This window comes from Pelophylax lessonae (genome assembly GCF_965119305.1).
Source record: "Pelophylax lessonae genome assembly, chromosome: 11".
Taxonomy (NCBI): Eukaryota; Metazoa; Chordata; class Amphibia; order Anura; family Ranidae; genus Pelophylax; species Pelophylax lessonae.
This window is the reverse complement of record NC_138778.1, coordinates 230,187,339-230,204,516: the sequence shown is the minus strand read 5'-3', so window position 1 is coordinate 230,204,516 and position 17,178 is coordinate 230,187,339. Positions and strand designations below refer to the sequence as shown.

At 50.0% G+C, this 17,178-nt stretch overlaps 1 protein-coding gene and 1 long non-coding RNA gene across 2 annotated transcripts in view; one reads left to right on the top strand and one right to left on the bottom strand.

Annotated features, from left to right (window-relative positions):
* Positions 1–294: 294 nt before the first annotated feature.
* Positions 295–920, bottom strand: LOC309566562. Its single transcript, XR_014225885.1, has 4 exons — positions 854–920; positions 639–784; positions 507–608; positions 295–422 (listed from the first exon to the last, which is right to left on the bottom strand). It is a non-coding gene; the product is annotated as an uncharacterized lncRNA (long non-coding RNA).
* A 245-nt stretch (positions 921–1,165) lies between these two features.
* Positions 1,166–17,178, top strand: part of PREX1 (phosphatidylinositol-3,4,5-trisphosphate dependent Rac exchange factor 1) — a 362,103-nt gene continuing 346,090 nt past the window's right edge. The window contains exon 1 of the mRNA XM_082271747.1: positions 1,166–1,495. Coding sequence (XP_082127873.1) covers positions 1,352–1,495 — 144 coding nt within the window. The 5' untranslated portion in view covers positions 1,166–1,351. The remainder of the gene's footprint in view (positions 1,496–17,178) is intronic.

The window sequence follows — 17,178 nt, the reverse complement described above, 5'->3', positions numbered from 1 at the left end:
AGTGCATGGTATACAGAGAGTATATGGGGTGTGCATGGTATACAGAGTGTATATGGGGTGTGCATGGTATATAGTTTGTGTATAGTGGGGTATATATTATATATAGTGTGTATATGGGGTATATATGGTGTATATAGTGGGAGATGTGTGTTGTGTATGGAGGGAGTGGATGCAGCGTGCATTGTGTCGGTAGTGCAGGCGGAGGCACCACCCCCTGTATTGCCGCTCAGCCTCTCCCACCGACACTCACTTCTCATATCCACACAGGAGATCCGAGCGCTCATATCACCCGATCTACAGACACACCGATCACCGGATCCACACCGATCACCCCTCCTCCACCCTGAGAACTTTACCACCCCACCATGCTGCCTGCACACCCGGATCTTCCGCTCTACACCCCAATCTGAGGACACCCGGATCTGTACACCCCAATCTGAGGACACCCGGATCTGTACACCCCGATCTGAGGACACCCGGATCTGTGCACCCCGATCTGAGGACACCCGGATCTGTGCACCCCGATCTGAGGACACCCGGATCTGTGCACCCCGATCTGAGGACACCCGGATCTGTACACCCCAATCTGAGGACACCCTAATCTCCAGCTGTGAGGACACCCAGATCTAAAGCTGTACACCCCAATCTGAGGATATCTGGATTTCCAGCTGTACACCCCAGTCTGGGGAAACCCTCATCTTCAACTATACACCCCATTCTGAGGGCACCTTGGATCTGTTTTTCTACACCCATCATCTCCATCTGTACCCCTCATTCTGATAACCTGATCTCCTGCTGTACCCCTCATTCTGAGAACACCTGGATCTCTTAGTCTACACCCCATCCTGAGAACCCCCTGATCTCCTGCTGTACACCCCACTCTAGGAACGCCTGGATCTGCTGCTGCACACCCCATTCTGAGAACCCCCTGATCTCCAGCTGTACACCCCATTCCGAGGAGCCTGGGAAAAGGTCAACACTTGGATTTATTCTTGAGCATCAACACTGTGACCCCCTCAATGGGGAACCCTGAGATTGTCACCCCCCATTTATGAGTAGAGCTAGCGGTGGGGCACAGAGATTGTGACCCCATTTATAAATATCGCTGCCACTGGGGCACCAGGATTTGGCCACCCCACCTACCTGTCTCCGAGGAACCCTGGGGCACCAGGATTTTGAAATCTATCTTCCAGGATTTTTGGGGGCTCTGAAGGTCTCTTTTTGAGGAGCCTGGGAGGTCGGGGGCACCGGGGTTGGAATACCCATCCCTGAGATACCCCCGTACAATGCAACAACAGATCTGCCCCTTGCAGGAGAGCACCCCTTGTGGTGGAGGGCAGCAGTGACAGACATGGAGGCAGAGGGGCATGGGGGCAGTGCTGTGGAGGGCAGCAACAAGGATGCGGAGAAGCAGCTGAGGCTTCGGCTTTGTGTGCTGAATGAGATCCTGAACACCGAGAGGGACTATGTGGGGACTCTACACTTTCTTCAATCTGTAAGTATCTCTATGTGCTTTCCGAAGGGGGTCAGAGTGTTATAATATCCATATGTTGCTCTATACACATTGGGGGTTTCGAGGAACAGAGTATGAAATGTATGAAGTTTAGGATGAGTGCTTATCAGTGTTGTCTTAGGGAAGACTTTTCCATATGTAGGAAAAATCAGAATTCCATCTCTTATGAGTTTATTCTACTCTTCCACCAAGTGGCCCATTAGGACGTCTTCAGGGGTCTTTAAAGATGGACATTGGAGGACTCCCTGGCATGACCCTTCCAGTAGAAGACTCCCCAACGTGACCCCTCCAGTAGAAGACTCCCCAACGTGACCCCCCTCCAGTAGAAGACTCCCCAACGTGACCCCCCTCCAGTAGAAGACTCCCCGGCATGACCCCTCCAGTAGAAGACTCCCCGGCATGACCCCTCCAGTAGAAGACTCCCCGGCATGACCCGTCCTGTAGAAGACTCCCCGGCATGACCCGTCCTGTAGAAGACTCCCCGGCATGACCCGTCCTGTAGAAGACTCCCCGGCATTGACCCCTCCAGTAGAAGACTCCCCGGTATGACCCGTCCTGTAGAAGACTCCCCGGTATGACCCGTCCTGTAGAAGACTCCCCGGCATGACCCCTCCAGTAGAAGACTCCCCGGCATGACCCCTCCAGTAGAAGACTCCCCGGCATGACCCGTCCTGTAGAAGACTCCCCGGCATGACCCCTCCAGTAGAAGACTCCCCGGCATGACCCGTCCTGTAGAAGACTCCCCGGCATGACCCGTCCTGTAGAAGACTCCCCGGCATGACCCGTCCTGTAGAAGACTCCCCGGCATGACCCGTCCTGTAGAAGACTCCCCGGCATGACCCGTCCTGTAGAAGACTCCCCGGCATGACCCGTCCTGTAGAAGACTCCCCGGCATGACCCGTCCTGTAGAAGACTCCCCGGCATGACCCCTCCAGTAGAAGACTGCCTAACGTGACCCTTCCAGTAGAAGACTGCCTAACGTGACCCATCCAGTAGAAGACTGCCTAACGTGACCCTTCCAGTAGAAGACTGCCTAACGTGACCCTTCCAGCAGAAGACTGCCTAACGTGACCCTTCCAGCAGAAGACTGCCTAACGTGACCCTTCCAGCAGAAGACTGCCTAACGTGACCCTTCCAGCAGAAGACTCCCTAACGTGACCCTTCCAGCAGAAGACTCCCTAACGTGACCCTTCCAGCAGAAGACTCCCTAACGTGACCCTTCCAGCAGAAGACTCCCTAACGTGACCCTTCCAGCAGAAGATTCCCTAACGTGACCCTTCCAGCAGAAGACTCCCTAACGTGACCCTTCCAGCAGAAGACTCCCTAACGTGACCCTTCCAGCAGAAGACTGCCTAACGTGACCCTTCCAGCAGAAGACTGCCTAACGTGACCCTTCCAGCAGAAGACTGCCTAACGTGACCCTTCCAGCAGAAGACTCCCTAACGTGACCCTTCCAGCAGAAGACTCCCTAACGTGACCCTTCCAGCAGAAGACTCCCTAACGTGACCCTTCCAGCAGAAGACTCCCTAACGTGACCCTTCCAGCAGAAGACTCCCTAACGTGACCCTTCCAGCAGAAGACTCCCTAACGTGACCCTTCCAGCAGAAGACTCCCTAACGTGACCTTTCCAGCAGAAGACTCCCTAACGTGACCTTTCCAGCAGAAGACTGCCTAACGTGACCCCTCCAGCGGAAAACTTCCCAACCTGACTCCTCCAGCGGAAGACTTCCCGGCATGACCCCTCTAGCAAGAGGACTTCCCGGCATGACCCCTCTAGCAAGAGGACTTCCCGACATGACCCCTCTAGCAAGAGGACTTCCTGCCAGGACCCCTCCAGTGGAAGACTTCCTAACTTGACCCCCTAGTAGTAGACTCCCTAGCATGACCCCTCCAGCAGAAGATTCCCCAACATGATGCCTCCATTAGGTAGAAAACACTTTATTCCTGACCCTCTGTCCACCTTTCTGCTCCCTCACCTCATGTCACCTTTCTCAAGAGTCCACTAAGCCAGAGCTTGGTGTTCTGTACCGGCTGGAGGGTCTTTATTCCCTGGAAGTACCCTTCTACTCTGACATAAGAGGATCATCTTGGGGATGTATATATATCTGGCTTCACTGATTAAAATTTTAAATTGTGTGCTTCTATCATTGTAGAATCTTTAATGTGTGGTCCTTATGTAGGGAATCGTTAAAGTGTGGCAGTGCCAAGGGGTGCTCCTGAAGGTGCAGCCCAGCCGAGAGGTGTTTCTGAATGCTTGTGGTCATGCTGAAGGATGTTCCTGATTCCTGAGCCCACGTCTCAGACAAGGTGTACTCCTGGGCGGGTGGAACAGCTGAGGGGTGCTTCTAGGTAGGTGGCCCAACCAATGGGCACTTCTGGAAGGGCATCTCAGCTGGGGGGTCGCCCTGCTGAAGGGTGCTCTTGAGTGTGTGGTCCTGCAAGAGGTACTTCTGTGCGGCTCAGGTAAAATATAATCCTGAGCATGTACATCCCAGCCAAGGGGTGCTTCTGAGAGTGCACTTTAGCCGAGGGGTGCTCTTCAGTGTGTGGCCCTGCCGAGGGGTGCTCCCGAGTGTGTGGCCCTGCTGAGAGGTGCTCCCGAGTGTGTGGCCCTGCCGAGGGGTGCTCCCGAGTGTGTGGCCCTGCCGAGGGGTGCTCCCGAGTGTGTGGCCCTTCTAAGGGGTGCTCCTGAGTGTGTGGCCCTTCTAAGGGGTGCTCCTGAGTGTGTGGCCCTTCTAAAGAGTTCTCCTGAGTGTGTGGCCCTTCTAAGGGTTGCTCCTGAGTGTGTGACCCTTCTAAAGAGTTCTCCTGAGTGTGTGGCCCTTCTAAGGGTTGCTCCCGAGTGTGTGGCCCTTCTAAGGGTTGCTCCCGAGTGTGTGGCCCTTCTAAGGGTTGCTCCTGAGTGTGTGACCCTTCTAAAGAGTTCTCCTGAGTGTGTGGCCCTTCTAAGGGTTGCTCCTGAGTGTGTGACCCTTCTAAAGAGTTCTCCTGAGTGTGTGGCCCTTCTAAGGGTTGCTCCCGAGTGTGTGGCCCTTCTAAGGGTTGCTCCCGAGTGTGTGGCCCTTCTAAGGGGTGCTCCTGAGTGTGTGGCCCTTCTAAGGGGTGCTCCTGAGTGTGTGGCCCTTCTAAGGGGTGCTCCTGAGTGTGTGGCCCTTCTAAAGAGTTCTCCTGAGTGTGTGGCCCTTCTAAAGAGTTCTCCTGAGTGTGTGGCCCTTCTAAGGGTTGCTCCTGAGTGTGTGGCCCTTCTAAGGGGTGCTCCTGAGTGTGTGGCCCTTCTAAGGGTTGCTCCCGAGTGTGTGGCCCTTCTAAAGAGTTCTCCTGAGTGTGTGGCCCTTCTAAGGGGTGCTCCTGAGTGTGTGGCCCTTCTAAGGGGTGCTCCTGAGTGTGTGGCCCTTCTAAGGGTTGCTCCCGAGTGTGTGGCCCTTCTAAGGGGTGCTCCTGAGTGTGTGGCCCTTCTAAGGGTTGCTCCCGAGTGTGTGGCCCTTCTAAGGGTTGCTCCCGAGTGTGTGGCCCTTCTAAGGGTTCTCCTGAGTGTGTGGCCCTTCTAAGGGTTGCTCCTGAGTGTGTGGCCCTTCTAAGGGGTTCTCCTGAGTGTGCTGCCCAGCCAAGGGGTGCTCCTGAATGCGTACCCCAGCTGAAAGGTGCTCCTGAATAGACAGCCCTGTCCGCTTCTCTTCTCTCTAGGCATGTGGAAGAGCGAGAGGGGATTTCTGATTCTGAGAAATCCTTGGTATCTGGCCTGCTGGGGTTATGTGAGGAGAGGCGGTGATTGGCGGATTGTGTATGAAGAGCTTTCTGTATATAACGGGATTATCCTGGCATAACACTCCATTCTCTCCGCTCAATCTCCATAATCCCTCACTTTTGGGGGTCCCCCCCCTTCACTGAGTTTACATTAACCCCATAAGTGCTGCGGAGTCTATAGCTGGGAATACAGAGACAGCCCCCCCCCCCCCTCTTCTGCCAGTGTAAATCCCTACGTCATCCATGCATGGACGAGGAATGAGTTAAAGCTGAACTCCGAGGAAATCTTACAACTACCCTTTCAGTGGGGTTCCCACCACGCACAAAGGGTTAAATGCCCCCAGATCAGCCTCATAACCTGCCAAAGTATGGGCAGACCATCACCATAACAACTAATGACTCTTTGATTTTGGGGCTGTGCAATTTGGGGAGGGGGGGGGGGGCTCTGTGATGGGGGAACTCTGATATGATGGGTATGTATAAGGCCGGGTGACTCTGATATGAAGGGGGGCTTCTGATGTGATGGGGGACCTCTGATGTGATAGGGGGGCCTTTAAATGTAAAGACAGACCTTTTTGATGTGATGGGGGGGCTCTGATGTGCTGAGGGAGCCACTGATGTGATTGGGGGGGGGGGGGGCTCTGATGTGATGAGGTTCTGATGTGATGAGGGGACCTCTGATGTGATGGGGGGGGGGGGGGCTTTTGATGTGAAGTGGGACCTCTGATGAAATGGGCTTTTGATGTGATGGGGGAGACCTCAAATATTATTGGGGGTGTCTGATGGGATTGGGGAGACTTCTGATGAAATGGGCTTTTGATGTGATGGGGGGGGGGGACCTCTGATGTGATGTGGGGAACTCTGATGTGATGCGGGGGGGGGGCTTTTGATGTGATGGGGAGACCTCTGATGTGATGGGGGGGGGGCTTTTGATGTGATGGGGGAGACCTCTAATATTATGGGGGGTGTCTGATGTGATTGGGGAGACCTCTGATGTGATGGGGGAGGTTTTAATGTAATGCAGGGGAGGGGGGGTCTGATGCGATTGAGGGATCTCTGATGTAAAGGGGGAACCTCCTAATGTCATGGGGGAGCTTTTGATGTGATAGGGGAACCACTCATGTAAATGAGGGACCTCTGATGTGATGGGGGAGGGGCTTTTGATGTGAAGGGGGACCTCTAATCTGATTGGGGGGGGGTTCTGATGTGATGGGGGGGGGGGTTCTGATGCGATAGGGGGGCTTCTGATGTGATGGGGGATCTCTGATGCGATTGGGGGGGCTCAGATGTAAAGGGGGGCTTCTGATGTGATGGGGGGGTTCTCTGATGTTAAGGGGAACCCTCTAATGTGAAGGGGGCTTATGATGTGATGGGGGACCTCTAATTTGAAGGGGGGCTTCTGATGTGATGGGGGACCTCTGATGTGATGGGGGGGACCTCGAGGACTTCTGATGTGATGGGGGGCTTCTAATGTGATAGGGGGACCTCTGATGCGATGGGGGACCTCTAATGTGAAGGGAGGCTTCTGATGCGATGGGGGACCTCTAATGTGAAGGGAGGCTTCTGATGCGATGGGGGACCTCTAATGTGAAGGGGGGACCTCTGATGCGATGGGGGGACCTCTAATGTGAAGGGGGGAGGTGAGCTTCTGATGTGATGGGGGGGGCCACGGGGTTCTCTGATATGAAGGGGGGCTTCTAATGTGATGGGGGACCTCTGATGTGATGGGGGGACCTCTGATGTGAAGGGGGAGGTGAGCTTCTCATGTGAAGGGGGGACCTCTGATGTGATGGGGGACCTCTGATGTGATGGGGGGACCTCTGATGTGATGGGGGGACCTCTGATGTGATGGGGGAGGTGAGCTTCTCATGTGAAGGGGGGGACCTCTGATGTGAAGAGGGGACCTCTGATGTGATGGGGGACCTCTGACGTGATGGGGGGACCTCGAGTACTTCTGATGTCATGGGGGGGCTTCTAATGTGATGGGGGGACCTCTGATGCGATGGGGGGACCTCTAATGTGAAGGGGGAGGTGAGCTTCTGATGTGATGGGGGGACCACGGGCTTCTCTGATATGAAGGGGGGCTTCTAATGTGATAGGGGGGACCTCTGATGTGAAGGGGGGCCTCTGATGTGAAGGGGGGCCTCTGATGTGAGGGTAATTTCATCAAGGTTGTTGTGTGGATTGTCCCAGGCTCAGGTTTCTCAAATAGTCACATTTGTTACATTGTAGACTGGTGGGGGGGCAGATTTTGGTTACATTTGAAGGTTGCTGTGACTTTAGAGAAGTTTAGAAATATTCTTTCGAGTACCTTTTTTATAAAAGCCATTATACTTACCTTAACCCCTTACTCCCCTGACAGCCGGCGCGCTCCTCTTCCCTCAGCGTCCTCTCCTACGATGCAGGACTGCTGGTCCTGCACTGTAGACGATGATGTCAGAGTGGCTGTGACCACCGAAGAGAGAAGCAGCTTCGGGGTCACATGTAGACATGGAGGCCTGTTAGAGCTAAGAAGAGAATCTGCTTGGTAACGGTACGATGGACCGGGTCCTCCTCCCACTAAGAGGGCAGTTCTGAGATTTCTCCGGAGTTCAGCTTTAACATTTCTGTAAGCTCTGTGACTCCATTGCAAGGATTTTCCTTCCTCTCCCTGTGACACCTGTAGAAGAATTAGGAGGCCCTCATAGAACCCCCTACAGACATTTGGGGGATGACGGTGGCTTCTGAATTTTGGGTGACCACGCTGCTCTTCTATAGAGGAGTATGGGGAATGTTGTCACCCCGGCACAGGGAGTGTATTAAATGTAGGATCATCAGGTGAAAGTCAAAGTAAAATGGGCTGACAATGAAAATGAATGCAGCCGGCAGATCTACGGAGGGGAAAGCTTTGATATCTGACAACGCTTCTTCCTGGGGTGGAGACACGTCAACGTTCGATGTTGATGTCTGTGGTGTCACATGGTTTCCGTGTGCTGATACTGAGCCAACCGACAGAAAGTGTTGTTGTGTCTGAAAGAGGGACTCATCTCCGCACCCACCTACTGCTAACCATCAATGGTGGAGTCTCTTCTCCGCACCCACCTACTGCTAACCATCAATGGTGGAGTCTCTTCTCCGCACCCACCCACTGCTAACCCTCATCAATGGTGGAGTTTCTTCTCTGTTGCCCCTTATTAATGGTGGAGTCTCTTCTCTGCTGACCCTTATTAATGGTGGAGTCTCTTCTCTGCTGACCCTTATTGATGGTGGAATCTCATCCCTGCTAACCCTTATTAGTGGTGGAGTCTCCTCTCTGTTGCCCCTTAATAATGGTAGAGTTTCTTCTCTGTTGACCCTTAATAATGGTGGAGTCTCCTCTCTGTTGACCCTTATTAATGGTGGAGTCTCTTTTCTGTTGCCCCTTATTAATGGTGGAGTTTCGTCCCTGCTGACCCTTATTAATGGTGGAGTCTCTTCTCTGTTGACCCTTATTAATGGTGGAGTCTCTTCTCTGTTGACCCTTATTAATGGTGGAGTCTCTTCTCTGTTGACCCTTATTAATGGTGGAGTCTCCTCTCTGTTGACCCTTATTAATGGTGGAGTCTCCTTTCTGCTGACCCTTATTAATGGTGGAGTCTCTTCTCTGTTGCTCCTTATTAATGGTGGAGTTTCTTCTCTGTTGACCCTTATTAATGGTACTCTTCTCTGTTGCCCCTTATTAATGGTGGAGTCTCTTCTCTGTTGCTCCTTATTAATGGTACTCTTCTCTGTTGACCCTTATTAATGGTGGAGTTTCTTCTCTGTTGACCCTTATTAATGGTGGAGTCTCTTCTCTGTTGACCCTTATTAATGGTACTCTTCTCTGTTGACCCTTATTAATGGTGGAGTCTCTTCTCTGTTGACCCTTATTAATGGTACTCTTCTCTGTTGCCCCTTATTAATGGTGGAGTCTCTTCTCTGTTGACCCTTATTAATGGTGGAGTCTCTTCTCTGTTGCCCCTTATTAATGGTGGGGTCTCTTCTCTGTTGCTCCTTATTGATGGTGGAGTTTCTTCTCTGTTGACCCTTATTAATGGTGGAGTTTCGTCCCTGCTGACCCTTTTTAATGGTGGAGTCTCTTCTCTGCTGACCCTTATTAATGGTGGAGTCTCATCCCTGCTAACCCTTATTAATGGTGGAGTCTCCTCTCTGCTGATACACATATTGGTGGAGTCTCCTCTTCGCAGAGACCTGCTGCCATATACTGTCTGTCTAGAAGGAAGTCTATTGTTTGAGTTGGTGAATTTCCTGCCAGTCAATCGTACAGGAAGCTCTGAAGCTTCACATTTCACCACAACTGAGCCGGCTGCACCCCGGAACAGCTGCCCACTCATGTACTCCATGGTTGATATATATGATGTGTGGTCACTGATGGGATCTAATGAACCCCAGAACCGGCATAGAGCCCTGTAGACCACGATGTCACACAGACAATGATCCTTACGCACAGGTTGGGGCAGATGAAGACACAACCATCAACTTTATCTCTAAATCTCAACTCCAGAAACCTGGAAATTCCTTCCTTCATAGGGGTTGCTGTAAGGGTTAACTGCTTGTATATGTCTAGGGGGGTGGGGCACAGAAAAGGTTTACCTACCTTATCCTCCCCTCCTCTGCATGGCAAGACCGGTCCCCAACAGTTTGCGCAGCACTGTACAGTCACAATCCAATTCAATACAGGATGGATCAGAGGGCCCGGCTCATTGGTGGTATCCATCAGTTGTGCTCCTCCATAGAGCTGCAGCATGTTCTCAGTTGTGGGGCCACCATTATAAAACATGGGGTCCCATATAACCTACCTGACCAGTCTTGTCGATGAAAAGCAAGGGATGCGCGAAGCACAAGTTTGATAGACAGCACGCATGACTAGGCCAGGCCAGGCACGGGAGGGCTTACTGTACCCTGCTATCAGCAGCCATTGGGGGGGTCACCAGACTTGGGCAGAGTAAGAGATGCCATGGTGGAATCAACGTGTCCATACTGCCCATCGCAGACAACTAGTTGCTTCCTCCCGGAATCTGATGAATGTTCTTTTTGAAGGTTCTACATGAGGGTCTATGCACACTAGAAGCAGAAAAAGCAGCATAAAAATGCTCCCAGCGGCTCGTATTGTACAAGAGTATGGGCAATATTGTTTTTATAAGCTTTTTTTTTTCCCAAAACATTCCTTATTCTCAATGTACACTTAAAAACACCGGTACAGGCCAGGATTTCTTCTTTTTGAAAGTTCTACATGAGGGTCTATGGACACCAGGAGCAGAAACAAAGATGCCAGAACCTCTGGCAGAAAAAGCAGCAGAAAAATGCTCCCAGTGGCTCGTATTGCACAAGAGTTTAGGAGAGTTTATAGGCAATTATTTTTATAAGCTTTTTTTTTTTTTTTTTTCCCAAAACAATTCCATTTCTTAGTTTACACTTGAAAACGCCAAACGCTGCTAAATGCCGCGTTTTATGAGTGTTAAAGCAGACCGCCCTCTTCCTCAGGTTCCTTACCTTCCACCTCCTCACATCCTGCAGAAGTATCAAGCTTTGTTGCATGCTTTTTTTTTGAAAAATAAAAAAAAAAGTCGGGCCCCGCCTCCCCATGCACATCATTCGCCTTAGGCGATTGATGTGCATATTTCCCTGGTGTGCCTCCCAAGATGTGCATGTCACATATCCCAGGACGCTTAGCTTTTTATTCAAGATAAGGAGGGGGGTAAGCCTACCCGCGTGTCATTGGAGAGGCTGGTCCTCTGAACCCGGAAGAGCCAGCGGGCCTGTCAATGATGTCAGAGAGAACATGGCGGTGCGGGACGGAGCTGTAGCTGTGTGGGACGGCGTGAGAGGATCTCAACGGGACAACGCAGGATTATTATTATTATTTATAATTAGCGTCAACAGTTTGCGCAACGCTTTACAGCATGAGAGCAGACAGTACAGTTAGGACTGGTAGCTGAAATGTGCAGACGCCACCTTCAGGTAAGCAGGGTCATTAAAAAAAAAAAGATAATGATAGGGGGTTGGCCAGAGGTCCTTTTTAACTACTTTAGTTCTGGAAGGTTTACCCCCTAATGACCAGGCCATTTTTTGTGATACGGCACTGCGTTATTTTAACTGACAATTGCACGGTCGTGCGACGCTGTACCCAAATAATAATGGATGTCCTTTTTTTCCCCACAAATAGAGCTTTCTTTTGGTGGTATTTGATCACCTCTGCGATTTTCTTTTTGCGCTATAAACAAAAAAAAAAAAAAAACACAATTTAAAAAAATAAAAACTTTCTGCTATAAAAACATATTCTGTAAAAAATCTAATTTCTTCATGAATTTAGACCAATTTGTATTCTGTTACATATCTGGTAAAAAAAAAAAAAAAATCCCAATAAGTGTATATTGATTGGTTTGTGTGAAAGTTATAGCGCCTACAAACTAGGGAATAAATACTGGAATTTTTTATTTATTTTTGTACTATTAATGGCGACTGTGATATTGCGGCAGACAGTCTGACACTAACTGACACTTTTGACACTCTTTGGAGACCAATGACACTAATACAGTGATCAGTGCTAAAAATATGCACTGTCACTGTACTAATGACACTGGCCTGGAAAGGGTTAACATCTAGGGCGATCAAAGGGTTAAATGAGTGCCTAGCCAGTGTTTATGGGTATTGTGTGCTGCTTTTTACTAGGGGAAGTGCTTTGCAGGGAAGCATAATCCAGCACATCCCCCGCTAACAGGACCGAGCTCTGCATTGTTTACATAGACAGAGCACCATCCTGTGTCTCTCCTCGCTGATCAGTGGGTGCCGGTCAATAGATGTCCGCCGGCACTCACTGATTGGCTTCTGCTGTGATACTATAGGGTCGCAAATGGATATTAGTAGTAGCAGTATGATTATTATTATTATTATTATTGTAGTAATATTATTATTATTATTATTATTATTATTATTATTATTATTATTATTATTAGTAGTAGTAAATTATTATTATTATTATTATTATTATTGTTGTTGTAGTATTAATATGATTATTATTATTATTATTAGTAGTAGTATGATTGATTATTATTAGTAGTAGTAGTATGATTAGTAGTAGTAGTATTACTGTATAGGGGTTTCTATAGCACCATAAAGGCAGACAGTTCAGTTCTAATACAATTGAATAGAAGAGGATGAGGAGGGCCCTGTAAGCAGGCATCCATTATAATCGGTAGGAGGGTTTCTACTATCGTAGATTTTCCAGCGTGCTGCGCAGTCTCGGTTTGATTACTCGTCATCCCTTCCCCTGCATAGGTGGAAGTCACAGACATTTCCCATTATATCAGGGAGAAGATCTGGGGGTGGCGGGTATGTGTTTATCAGCCAATCACAGAGCAGCGTTCAGCGATCTGATTACAATAAGGTCCATGGTGCGGCTCGGTGTGGCATTCTTCTCTGGGATCACAGGCGGAGGTGTAAGGAGCAATTTTAGGTGTGAGCGCACAGTGCTTGTACCCCGTGCAGAGCATTTACTAATAGAATTCAGCGCCCCCCCTCCACTGTGAAGAATGTATCTCCATCTGTCATGTGTACAAATAGTCATCTATAATTCATAAGGTGATTGGGGGTGAGCGGCAGGGACATAGATGAGTCCAAGACAAATGTTATGTACACCCCCCCCCCCCCCCCCCCATACATTGCACACAACTGGGAGAATCTTCCATCTTCTAGGGGTCGGTTTTACCTCCCCGGGTCTTTTAAATCTTAAGACAGGCTGGATGAAACCTAAAAGTCTAATGGTGAAGGCTAGGAGATGATGAGAGTAAGTATTTAGGAACCAGTGAAGGGAAATATTCAGAAGTCAGTGAAGGGAAGCATTTAGGAGATGGTGAAGGCTAGGAGATGGTGAAGGGAAATATTTAGGAGATGGTGAAGGTGAAGTTAGAAGATGGTGAAGGGAAGTATTTAGGAGATGGGAAGGGTTAGGAGATGGTGAAGGTGAGGGTTAGGAGATGGTGAGGGTTAGGAGAATGGTGAGGGTTAGGAGATGGTGAGGGTTAGGAGATGGTGAGGGTTAGGAGAATGGTGAGGGTTAGGAGAATGGTGAGGGTTAGGAGAATGGTGAGGGTTAGGAGATGGTGAGGGTTAGGAGATGGTGAAGGTGAGGGTAAGGAGATGGTGAGGGTTAGGAGATGGTGAAGGTGAGGGTTAGGAGAATGGTGAGGGTTAGGAGAATGGTGAGGGTTAGGAGATGGTGAGGGTTAGGAGATGGTGAGGGTTAGGAGATGGTGAGGGTTAGGAGATGGTGAAGGTGAGGGTTAGGAGATGGTGAGGGTTAGGAGAATGGTGAGGGTTAGGAGAATGGTGAGGGTTAGGAGATGGTGAGGGTTAGGAGATGGTGAGGGTTAGGAGATGGTGAAGGTGAGGGTTAGGAGATGGTGAGGGTTAGGAGAATGGTGAGGGTTAGGAGAATGGTGAGGGTTAGGAGATGGTGAGGGTTATGAGAATGGTGAAGGTTAGGAGATGGTGAGGGTGAGGGTTAGGAGAATGGTGAGGGTTAGGAGATGGTGAAGGTGAGGGTTAGGAGATGGTGAGGGTTAGGAGATGGTGAGGGTTAGGAGATGGTGAAGGTGAGGGTTAGGAGATGGTGAGGGTTAGGAGAATGGTGAGGGTTAGGAGAATGGTGAGGGTTAGGAGATGGTGAGGGTTATGAGAATGGTGAAGGTTAGGAGATGGTGAGGGTTAGGAGAATGGTGAGGGTTAGGAGAATGGTGAGGGTTAGGAGATGGTGAGGGTTATGAGAATGGTGAAGGTTAGGAGATGGTGAGGGTGAGGGTTAGGAGAATGGTGAGGGTTAGGAGATGGTGAAGGTGAGGGTTAGGAGATGGTGAGGGTTAGGAGATGGTGAGGGTTAGGAGATGGTGAAGGTGAGGGTTAGGAGATGGTGAGGGTTAGGAGAATGGTGAGGGTTAGGAGAATGGTGAGGGTTAGGAGATGGTGAGGGTTATGAGAATGGTGAAGGTTAGGAGATGGTGAGGGTTAGGAGAATGGTGAGGGTTAGGAGAATGGTGAGGGTTAGGAGATGGTGAGGGTTAGGAGAATGGTGAGGGTTAGGAGATGGTGAAGGTGAGGGTTAGGAGATGGTGAGGGTTAGGAGAATGGTGAGGGTTAGGAGAATGGTGAGGGTTAGGAGAATGGTGAGGGTTAGGAGATGGTGAGGGTTAGGAGATGGTGAGGGTTAGGAGATGGTGAGGGTTAGGAGATGGTGAAGGTGAGGGTTAGGAGATGGTGAGGGTTAGGAGATGGTGAGGGTTAGGAGATGGTGAAGGTGAGGGTTAGGAGATGGTGAGGGTTAGGAGAATGGTGAGGGTTAGGAGAATGGTGAGGGTTAGGAGATGGTGAGGGTTATGAGAATGGTGAAGGTTAGGAGATGGTGAGGGTGAGGGTTAGGAGAATGGTGAGGGTTAGGAGATGGTGAAGGTGAGGGTTAGGAGATGGTGAAGGTTAGGAGATGGTGAGGGTTAGGAGATGGTGAAGGTTAGGAGATGGTGAGGGTTAGGAGAATGGTGAGGGTTAGGAGATGGTGAAGGTGAGGGTAAGGAGATGGTGATGGTGAAGGTTAGGAGATAGTGAAGGGAAGTATTTTGGAGCTGGTGAAGGTGAAGGTTAGGAGATGATGAGAGTAAGTATTTAGGAACCAGTGAAGGGAAATATTCAGAAGTCAGTGAAGTATATAGGAGATGGGCGAAGGGAAGCATTTAGGAGATGATGAGAGTAAATATCGTCCTTAGGAACCAGTGAAGGGAAATATTCAGGAGTCAGTGAAGGTAAGTATTTATGGCCGGTGTCCATGGGCTTTGGCTTGGTGTTCAGATGCACTCCACATGATGTGAGTTTTGAGATGTCTCTGAGTTCATTGAGAATACATTGACCAATCACTCAGTTCCCCCACAGTATTTTTTTTTCTGCCACTAGATGTCCTCAGTTTGATGGCCAGCATCATTCAACCCACTTCCTCTGAACCCAGGTCATTCTGGGCCTGCCCCTAGCCTGTGACTGGATAGGGAATAATGAAGCATCACAGTGATGTGTTCATCTCTCTTTCACTCTGCTCTCTCCTCCTATCAGCATGCGTCTTGCCAGCACATGAACGGATTGGCTCCTTGTGCTGCTTCTTCCTCCCACACTCCAGCCCTGCTGTATAGGGACTGGTAGAGGCTGCTACTGAATCACATTCAGAGACCTAGACTGCTTGTATGTAGAAATAAATGTAATGCTGTGTTGGTGAGTAGAGACTTTGTATGATGTGTGTTGTTTTGGCCCTCAGTAGGTTGGATTCTTTAGAACTGTCAGATGTTGCTGCTCACCGACTGTTTGTTTCCTCTCTGACAGCCTCACCCAAAGTGGCAACCAGCCGTGGAGAGGCGAATGAAGGGAAGTGGTTTCTTAGTACATGTGTCTTCATAGAGAGCGCGGCGCACGCTGAGAGCGATAACGGCGTCCTGCTGGGTGTGACCTGGCCGGGCTTTCATACAGGAAGGTCTTCTCTACCTCCCCCACCCTGACAATACGACACCTATGACATTAACGGTATCACGCATCCTCCGTTATAGGAAATCTATTACGATACAATGTTTCAGGTCCAGCGGAATTCTCTGTTTCTATCTGTACCTTCTGAGGGCCAGTTCACGGTACGGGAAAGACGCCTTCCGTGCACCACTTGCCTAATGGGCAATTTCACCCCCTTCCTGCCCAGCTTTCAGGGCTGCCACACTTTGAATGACAATTGCGCGGTCATGCAGCACTGTACCCAATCTAAATTTTTATCATTTTTTTTTTTTTAGACCAATAGAGCTTTCTTTTGGTGGTATTTATTCGCCACTGGGGTTTTATTTTTTGCTAAACAAATGAAAAAAAAAATGTTTCTGTAAAAAAAATTTGTAAATAGATAATTTTTCTCCTTCACTGATGAGGTTGCATTGATGGGCACTGATGAGGCTGCACTGATGAGAAGGCACTGATATGCTTCACTGGTGAGGCTGCACAGATGGGCACTGATGAGGCTGCACAGATGGGCACTGTTGAGGCTGCACAGATGGGCACTGTTGAGGCTGCACAGATGGGCACTGTTGAGGCTGCACAAAAGGGCACTGATGAGGCTGCACAAATGGGCACTGATGAGGCTGCACAGATGGGCACTGATGAGGTTGCACAGATGGGCACTGATGAGGCTACACAGATGGGCACTGATGAGGCTGCACAGATGGTCGCTGATGAGACTGCACAGATGGGCACTGATGAGGCTGCACAGACGGATACTGATGAGGCTGCACAGACGGATACTGATGAGGCTGCACAGACGGATACTGATGAGGCTGCACAGACGGATACTGATGAGGCTGCACAGACGGGCACTGTTGAGGCTGCACAAATGGGCACTGTTGAGGCTGCACAAATGGGCACTGATGAGGCTGCACAGATGGGCACTGATGAGGCTGCACAGATGGGCACTGATGAGGCTGCACAGATGGGCACTGATGAGGCTGCACAGATGGGCACTGATGAGGCGGCACTGATTAGGCTGCACTGATGAGGCTGCACTAATGGGCACTGACTGGCTGGACTGGTGGGCACTGTTGGGGCTGCACTAATTATCAGGACACTAGGGGGGCTCTCGGGAAGCACGATCATGGGAGGACGTCAATAGACACTCCCTCCTAGAAATGTGTGACTGCGCTGTAGTCGCCAATCAGCTTTAGTGCCGTTGTGAAGAGGTTAAAGTCACCCCAAATACAGTTTACAAACAGTGTATTTGCAGGCATCAGATTGCATGAATTCTGGAGCAACTCTGAGGAGCAGCCACTCAGCACCGGACCTAGAAGACAACAGCAATCACTGTGAGCAGAGACTACTACAGCAATTATCAGCTTCCAAATTAA